Source organism: Apodemus sylvaticus, chromosome 4, assembly GCF_947179515.1.
Source record: "Apodemus sylvaticus chromosome 4, mApoSyl1.1, whole genome shotgun sequence".
Classification (NCBI taxonomy): domain Eukaryota; kingdom Metazoa; phylum Chordata; class Mammalia; order Rodentia; family Muridae; genus Apodemus; species Apodemus sylvaticus.
The window spans coordinates 55,984,073-55,993,004 of NC_067475.1; the positions used below are offsets into that span (position 1 = coordinate 55,984,073).

An 8,932-nucleotide genomic window follows, 5' to 3' on the forward strand; every position below is an offset into this window, starting at 1 on the left:
GATTATTTTTATTTGTATGTGCATTGGGTTTCTTGCCCACATGTATGTCTGTGTGAGGGTACCAGATATTATGGAGCTGGAGTTATAGTTGTGAGCTGCCATGTGGGTGCTGGGCATTGAACCTGGGTCCTCTAGAAGAGCAGCCAATCCTCTTAACCGCAGAGCCATCTCTCCAGCCCAGGTTCCCCATTTATAGAGCAAGCTTCCTGTGCACAGGGCTCTGTGTATACTGTGCGCTTAGAACAGCAGCTGTTCCTTTCATTTCCATTTCCTTAGACCCCCGTGGTAACACTATGAGTTGACTGTGAATACTGTTCCCAGTTTTATCAATAAGCAGTCTATTGTTGGGGGAAGGGCTTGATCAGCATCTCACAGCTAGTGAGTGGGCAAGCAATATGTGTGTGTGTGTGTGTGTGTGTGTGTGTGCGCACGTGTGTGTATGTGCATGTATGTTTATCTCCAATACTCTTGCTCCAGAGTCCCTGTTCTGCATCATCTCTTGAGAGTTCTGCCCTCCCCAACTGCCCCCACTTCCACTGCCACAATAACACTTAACTCCTGATCTAGAGCAGAAATCCCGCCTCCTCGTTAAAGCTCAGGTTGAAGTGAGGATGACTTTCTTGCACCATTGTTAACTTTCAAAATGACTGTTCTGCTACAAGTGGTATTAGGAACCAAGCCCACAGGTCCCAGGACCCTGGCTGGAGCCAAGGTTCATGTTGGGGACAGCAAACCCTAGAGGCCCTGAGCTTCTTCATGAGGCCAGAAGCTTCCCATAGAGGTCTGAGCACCATGTCAAAGGCAGCCCTGTGGCTTGGAGATGGAGTTTGGTTGGTAGAGTGCTTGTGTAGCATCCATGTAGCCCTGGGTTTGACCCTGAACACTTAAAGGATTAACAGAAGAAAACCGCAAAGACAGCTTCCCTGGTCTATGGGAGCTGCATCCCACATCTCTTATTTCTCCCATGATCAGGAGCGAAGGAGGCCAATTGGAGGGTCCTCTCCTTCCGTGTTCCATGAAACTCCACCCAGTCTCACGGGCATGGGCTGATCCTCTGACAAAACTAGGATTGCAGCAGGTTTTTCACATAAGAGTATGTCCAGACTAGCCTTGAACTCATAGCAATCCCTCTGCTTCAGTTTCTTGAGTGATAGGATTAGAGGTATGAGTCACTAGAGCTAGCTCTCTTCAGAGATTCTAGTACTCACTGAAGTTTAAGACCCACTCTCTCCAGCTGAAAGTGTTCAAGTGGTGATGGAGATCCCTATGAAATAGGGGATGGTGATTCCTATAGCCCTAACGGCAGCGGGAAGGAGGCAGGGGACTCGTGGAGTAAGAGTGGCCCCTACTCTCTGCCCCACCCTCAGTCTGTGCAGGGCACAGGCTTGGCCTTCATCGCCTTCACTGAGGCCATGACACATTTCCCGGCCTCCCCGTTCTGGTCCGTCATGTTCTTCCTCATGCTCATCAACCTGGGCCTGGGCAGCATGATCGGGACCATGGCAGGAATCACCACGCCTATCATCGACACCTTCAAGGTGCCCAAGGAGATGTTCACAGGTAACAACCCCCTGTTGCCCTGCCAGACACCAGCCCAGCATGTGCATGACGACTGGGTTCTGACTTGATCGGGTCATTCAGCACCCTGTTGGCAGAAGGCCCTCCTTCCTCACTACAGACCTGGAGGTGCCTCTCAGCTACCAATACTGTCAGGATATGCGTTTACCTCTTACCTGCATCCCTGGGTCATAGGGATGGGGTAGAGTATCTTCCTCTTCTCAAACGGGAAAGCTATGGTTTCCTGGGAGCGATCCTAGAACCAAGCAGTTGAATTATCTCAACTCAATTCAGTAATTAAGTGGAGTAGTTGTCTCTGGCCTGGTGCTGTGCCAGAAAGTTACAGAGAACACGGCAGAGGAATGTAGAGTTTTACCTTCCACGAGTCTCCTGCCTGAGACAGGAGTGCTCAGGACCTCAGCCCTCTCCTGCAGGGCTGTGCCTGTGAGTCGTGGAGAGGGACAGGCTGCAGGCCTGCTTGGAGCAGTATGATGGAAGTGGGGAGCTGGGTCCCCCCCCAATCCCCCATGGTCCCACCCACCCTGCGCCTTTGCCCCCACACCGGCCTCCCGGCTCTCTGTAGTGGGCTGCTGTGTCTTTGCATTCTTCGTGGGGCTGTTGTTCGTCCAGCGCTCCGGAAACTACTTTGTCACCATGTTTGATGACTATTCCGCCACCCTGCCGCTCACCGTCATCGTCATCCTTGAGAACATTGCTGTGGCCTGGATTTATGGAACCAAGAAGTAAGGAGGTCATAGAGGAGTGGCGGGGACATGTGGTGGCTTCCTTCCCATAAGGGCTTTCTGGAGTCTTGTGTTCTCATAGCTGCTTGTAAAAGGGACAAGAGATTATAGTCTATCAGGGCTAAAGGGCCCCTTAGCACTGGGAAACTGAGGCCTGGGGAAAGAGGGCATGGATATTGGAGGCTCCTTGGCTGGTAAGAGACAGAGCTGTGCTAAAGACCTTGGGAGTTCTGGGTTCAGGTTCTGATACCATCCTAAATGATTAACTACCACAGCCTCCTGGCTAAATACCAGTCCTTAAGATGTCCACTAAGCTTGTTTAGCGTGTGGTGGGGGTTGAGGGACCCCTGCTCTCAAAGAGTTGGTGGACTTCAGCAGCCTGATCTATAGTTTTAAGGTATGGTTTTGGCATCAAGTTTAGGTTTTGCAGGGAAAGAGGATTTTAGCAGTAAGGTAAGATTTGGTTTTATATATCTCCACTTACAGTCAGCTCTTATTTACGGTCAAATATGCATTCCCAGGAACTTCCAGACCTGGCACCTTCCTACTCCCTTAGTATTTACTGTGTCCACTGTCCTTGTCCTCAGAGGGACCCAGGCCTTTCGCTAACTACCTCAGCCTGACCCTCCTTGCTGTCCATGTGGGTTTGGAATTCAGTATCTCTCACAGGAGTCATTTGTGTCCTGGGAAGGCACAGGAGGAGGCACTGAGCGCATAAGAAAAGGAGCACCCAAAGGATAGAAATATTGTGGGTCTAGTAACAACTGTAATTTCAAAGCAGTTATGGATGTAAATGTTTCTAGGTATCTTCAAATAACTGGGATATGATAAATGTCTGGTACAGTCTACTTGGGATAAAGTCACATGTATTGTTAGCACTCCTGAGATTGCTTGCACTTATAATAGAAGGAATGACTGGGGTCAGTTAGTGTAACTGAGGTAAAGATGAGTTTTGTATACCGCTGACACCCATACCCTGCCTGCCTCCTGGAATTCTAGCACAGAGTCTGGTTTAGAGATCCTGGTTTTTTGTTTTGTTTTGGTTTGGTTTTTTTTGTTGTTGTTGTTGTTGTTGTTGTTGTTGTTGTTGTTGTTTTTGAAGTTTCTTCCTTCCCATGCTAGGTAGGTGCGTTACTGCGTCTCCTCCAGCAGGGGGAGGCTTGAGCAGAGCGAGTGGGAGGAGGCCGTGCTTTGAGAATCCAGAGCTTTCCAGGATCTATCCACATGGCCCAGGGCCTCTCTAAGGGATCACATCTCTAGCGAACATGGTGTGACATAGTCAGGGCTGAGCCTCCTGGAGATCATGGAAGCTTCACGCTGAACATCGAAGGCAAAGGCTAGCAGAGCCCGGCAGGGACTGGTCAGAAGCAAGGGACTGCAGGAGAAAGGGAGGAAGTGGTGAAGGTGCCAACTGCCCTGTCTTCTGCTGTGCCTGGCAGGTTTATGCAGGAGCTGACAGAGATGCTGGGCTTCCGGCCGTACCGATTCTATTTCTACATGTGGAAGTTTGTGTCTCCACTGTGCATGGCTGTTCTCACCACAGCCAGCATCATCCAGCTGGGGGTGTCGCCCCCAGGGTACAGTGCCTGGATTAAGGAGGAGGTGAGTGGTGGCTCCCACAAACCCCAGAGTCACTTGCATCTTCTCAGGCCTTGGACGTAACAGATGGCTGGAGCAAAGCTCTCTAGAGCAGCTCCCCTACAGCGGGGCTTTGTGGGGTGCCTTATATTCCTAAGAAGTGACATTATTGCTATAGTACAAGTGGAGAGCCTGAGGCCCAGCAAAATCAGCATACTTTCTAGATCTTCTCAGGCATAGTCTGTTTCTGTGTCTGTGGAGTGTAATTACTCACCCTTTCTACAGATGTGGAAACTGAGGCCCCTTTAACCAAGCTGATATTCAAACAGCTGTCCCTGGGACCAAGCTGTCCTACTACACTCAAGTAGCCCTCCCTGGGGACACCATCAGTACTGCTGCTTGGTCAGGCTGGAGGGAGGGGAAGAGGGGAGGCCATGGGCAAGGGCGGGACAAGATCGGCCTGTGGGCTTGGACCCGTGCTGTCTGGTGCCCTGCAGCCTCTCTCCTGCTGTCACCCTTTAGGCCGCTGAGCGTTACTTGTACTTTCCCAACTGGGCCATGGCACTGCTGATCACCCTCATTGCTGTGGCGACCCTGCCCATCCCTGTGGTGTTCATCCTGCGGCACTTCCACCTGCTCTCCGATGGCTCCAACACCCTCTCTGTGTCCTACAAGAAGGGCCGCATGATGAAGGACATCTCCAATCTGGAGGAGAACGATGAGACGCGCTTCATCCTCAGCAAGGTGCCCAGTGAGGCGCCCTCCCCCATGCCCACCCACCGCTCCTATCTGGGGCCTGGCAGCACATCACCCTTGGAGAACAGCGGCAATCCCAATGGACGCTATGGAAGCGGCTACGTCTTGGCCAGCACCCCTGAGTCAGAGCTGTGACCACAGCTCCACCCTGCCTGCCTCCCCTCAATACCCAACCTGACCACTCATCTGGGCCTGGCCTCTTCCTCCATGGTGGCCACCAGACCCAGGCCAGCCCAAGGAGAGAGGAGCTGTCCTGCCTTGTTCCCCACCCAAGTCCCAGCAGACTCCCTACCTATGAGCAGGGGACTGGGGACAATTCAGTCCCTATTCCAGGCCCCCAACCCATGTAACTTTTTGAGAACTCTTGCCAAGTTGCAGTCATGTAACCACAACAATCCCAGTGTGTGTGGGGGACTTCAAGTGGACACTTTAGGAGTCACCTCCCCGTCTCCCTGTAAAACCTATCACCTGCAGTTCTTGGGTCTCAGGGAGGGTCCATTTGTGCTGCTGGTGGTGGTGGCGGACAGAGGCTTCAGGGCTGAGGGTGCCATTATCCCAGCCTGCCATAAGACCGGGACTCATAGTCCTGTCCAGCGCAGCCAGGCTGCTCCCAAGTTGAGACAGGGATAGGGACACATGTGTCGGGACTCAGGCTCTGCTTTGGCAGGAGGTAGATGGAATCTCCTCAAGTCTGTCTTTTGAGGAAGGTGGGCCCTCTCAGGGTTAAGCATGGATGCTGGCATCGAAAGGCATGAGTCCGCAGCCAGCTCCTGGAGTCTTTGAATGTCCCTATTTCAGGGGCAAAGGGCATATGTTCTTGATCCTGCCCAAGAATGTAGTGATGGGGTCACTTGAACTAGGGCTTAGCCATTTCTCAATCTCTTCTAGCCAGCCTGGAGCCAGGGGTGGTGGTCTTTGTCTCTGTCCCAGAGAGAAAAGGGCAAGTTCAAGATGAGGTTTCCAGAGCACAATTTGCAGGTTCCCAGCACAATCTAGATCATTTGGAGCACAAGAAAAACCAACATACTCTTCCGCACCCCACCCGGAGCTCCAGTTTCTCTTTAGTGTCAGCTTCTCCCTGGAATGAGGGTTCCTGGAGCTCAGAGGTGTGAACCTCTTAGAACCAAGAGCCCTTGTTTCTAAGGAAAGACAGGAAAACTCACTGCCCCTGGGCTGACACTCACCCTCCTTGTTGCACAAGCACAGTCACCGGTGTGCACATCGTGTGAAGACACCTTGGAAACCCTTCCCATTCTTTCCCTAGCCTGTTCAGGGACCCACGTGGCTCAGGCAGTTCTGGGCAGAGGAGAGCCTCTGGTCTTAGGCTCCAAGGGAGACACGGTCTATGGCAGTGTCTCTGGCCTCCTTTCGAGACTCCCCTGTGATAAGGGTTGCTTCAGAGCAGCCTGTGAGGATTCGGAAATTGACCTGAGATCAGAGTGTCTCTCTGTAGTTTCACATTAGAAAGATGGGTATGTGGACATATGTGGTTGGCTGTCTGGGATGGATGGGTGGGTGGGTGGATGGATGGATGGGGTCATTTTAGCTAGGGTTTAGTCATTTCTCAATCTCTTCCTTCCAACCTGGAGCCAGGGGCAGTGGTCTTATATACATACATCTACACACACACACACACACACACACACACACACACACGCATGCACTCTTTCTATCTTTGAAAGTTCTGGTAGGCAGGAACAAACCTGGGCACCTTCCAGAGGCTCCTGGGTCATTGCTGTAGCCCAAATTTCCCTCAGGACTGAGAGGGACAGGCTAGGCCCAGATGTCCTCCTCTTGCTCCTAGGCCTCCTGGATACCTCCCTCCCTAGCCTGAGAGGTCTCAGCCTGCCATCTCTCTTTTCCCTCAGTTCCACACACCTTCTCTCACTTCTAGCTTTTTTGGTCCCAGCTGTCCTAGTATTTAAGGTGAGAGGGAGGTGAGCTTTTGGGGCAGGGCATCCCACCATCGCCCCCCTCACCTGACAAGACCCCCTAGCTGGCCCTGTGCCTAGTCCCAAGCAGAATTAGAAAACAGGAAAACCAGGCCCTAGCAGAGACTCCACTATCTATCCTCCTCTCCACATGCTATTTCTATTGTACATTCAATCTGTACATGTGGGTGTAAATGCTGTGAAATGACAAACCCAATATTATACTGTGGCTGGTGGACTATTTTCATCCTCAGTGCCGTACAGATCTATTTTCATTGTATATTTGATATATTTTTAATTTTGTAGCGTGGCTGGGCCAGGCCCCAGCCTGCGAGCCTGCAGTGAGGGGGGGGGGGCTAGGGAGGGGGGAGCTGAGCTGGGGCTCTCTGCTTATGCCTTGTGGGCTCTGTAGTGTGTGTTGTAGCCTTTTGCTGTAAGCCAGAACCTGTCCTGGCTACATATTTGCTGCTGTGAGTTGGACATAGGACCCAGAGCTCTGTGTATGTGTGTGTGTGTGTGTGTGTGTGTGTGTGTGTGTGTGTTACATTCGTAGGTGTGAGTGCATAAGGTGCTGATCTGTGACACACCCCCATCCCCCCACGCAGTGTTCATCACCTTCTGAAGACCCCGTGTCTTCCTCTCAGCTCTATGGGTGAGGCCTCAGGACAGGCGCTTCTAAGAAGCACTAGCTGTGGGGAAAGGCACGCATTTCCTGCAGGTGACTCATCAACATTTCACCTTTGGTGGGAAAGAGGGCCTTGGGTGGGGGGAAAGCCCCCAGATTTATTTTCCAGTCAACCTTCTGCTGCTCACACTGGAGTCACGATGTCTTAGGCAGACAGTACCAGGTTTCTTAGGAGGAAGACTTCTCTCTGCCCTTCCGTCCTGCCTTTGTCCTTGAAAGAGTCCTGAGTACTCAGAAAGCAATGGCTGCTTCTCAGACCTCTGCTGGCTCCTCAGGAGAGAGGAGGTGGACTCACCTGACCACTCAAGACCAGCTCCAGCTTCTGTGGAGGAGCCGGAAGTGAGGGCCCTGTGAGGGTCTTCTCACAGGGTCCCAGCTCTGCCACTGGCCTACCATAGACGAGGGGTTTCTGGGGCTGCGATCATTTCATTTGGGGCAGCGCAGAGGCACACCTAAAGGTTCCTGTTCTGCCTGTGCTCAGTTATGCTCACCAGCTTCTTGCTTCGGGAGCCCTCAGCCCTCTTCATGGGGACAGCGAGGAGCCTGAGGCCCAGTTTGGGTGGTCAGACATGAGGTGTAGAGGGATTGTAGATAGGGTTGGCTTCTGCCATCAAGCAATAAATCTTCAGGGGCTGGCTGCTGCTTTTTAAGTGCCAGGAGATGTCCTCCAGAGGCAGTGCGTGTGAGCCCTGAGGCTGTGAGCCAGGCCCCATGCAGGCCTGCAGTATTACCAGGCAGGGACCGCCCTTCTTCCCTTCCTTACCGCTACCCCTCCCCCAACTAGAGTATGCCCACTGTGAAAAGAGAAGTGAGATCAAGCAGGCTGTAACACACCTGATTCTCTGTGCACCCCTGGGTCCCTCCTCTTAGGTCTGAACTATGAGGCTGTGGGGGAGGAAGGCCCAGAGTCATTTCTCATGAGAAGTTCTGCTTTGTACAGACCCAAACAAATACCAGGCAGTCACTTCTGGTCCTGACACTCGTTCAGAACAGTTAAGGTTCATGTGTCCTGGACTGGTCCGTGCTCTGGGTGAGGGTCATTCAGCCCAGGAGAGGGGATGAGGCATTGTCACCCCAGGGCCCCCACTTCATCTCCCCTACCCTGGTGTACAATAAAGTGTCTGTTCTTAGCACCCTCTTGTGCCTTTCTTCACTTATAGGAGGGGAGCTGAGGGAGGCTTTGGGACAAAAGTATGTTTTAGGGTGGGGTGGAACAGTATTCTCGAGGGTGCTGGCTGAGAAATCTGAAAACAGATATGCAGGCAGGTTTCTAGGAGTGTCCCCGGATACATGAGTACACTGTTTGCCCTCACATCTGAGATTTTTCTCTGAGAGAAATGCTTGAATCTCTGTTTTTCCAGGTAAGGAAATTGGGGCTCCATCTGATATGAGGATGGAGTTTGATGTTCTCTTCCAAGGCTTTTCAGGGTGATTCTTATCCTTCCCAGCGTCAGAGAAAACGATATATGTTCACTTTGTAAGGAGGTCTGAGGGGGAACACAGGGGAGGCAGGGGACTACCTTAATCCTTAGGGAAGTGAGATAGTTCACAGCAAGTTCTAAGTTCTGAGAGCGTTACCCCTCACTTCAGATAATATCTTTTGAAATCTTCGGTAGAAGATAAAGATGAAGTATAAGATGTGACACCCCAAGTTTTGGTTAAACAGGCACCCACTGAATGTA

General features: G+C 51.9%; 1 protein-coding gene across 1 annotated transcript in view; it reads left to right on the forward strand.

Moving 5' to 3' along the window:
* The window catches only part of Slc6a17 (solute carrier family 6 member 17), a 28,824-nt gene extending 22,701 nt beyond the window's left edge, over positions 1-6,123 (forward strand). The window contains exons 8-11 of the mRNA XM_052178533.1: positions 1,368-1,560; positions 2,141-2,300; positions 3,740-3,902; positions 4,401-6,123. Of these exons, the coding sequence (XP_052034493.1) occupies positions 1,368-1,560; positions 2,141-2,300; positions 3,740-3,902; positions 4,401-4,769 (885 nt within the window). The 3' untranslated portion in view covers positions 4,770-6,123. The remainder of the gene's footprint in view (positions 1-1,367; positions 1,561-2,140; positions 2,301-3,739; positions 3,903-4,400) is intronic.
* The last annotated feature ends 2,809 nt before the right edge of the window (positions 6,124-8,932 follow it).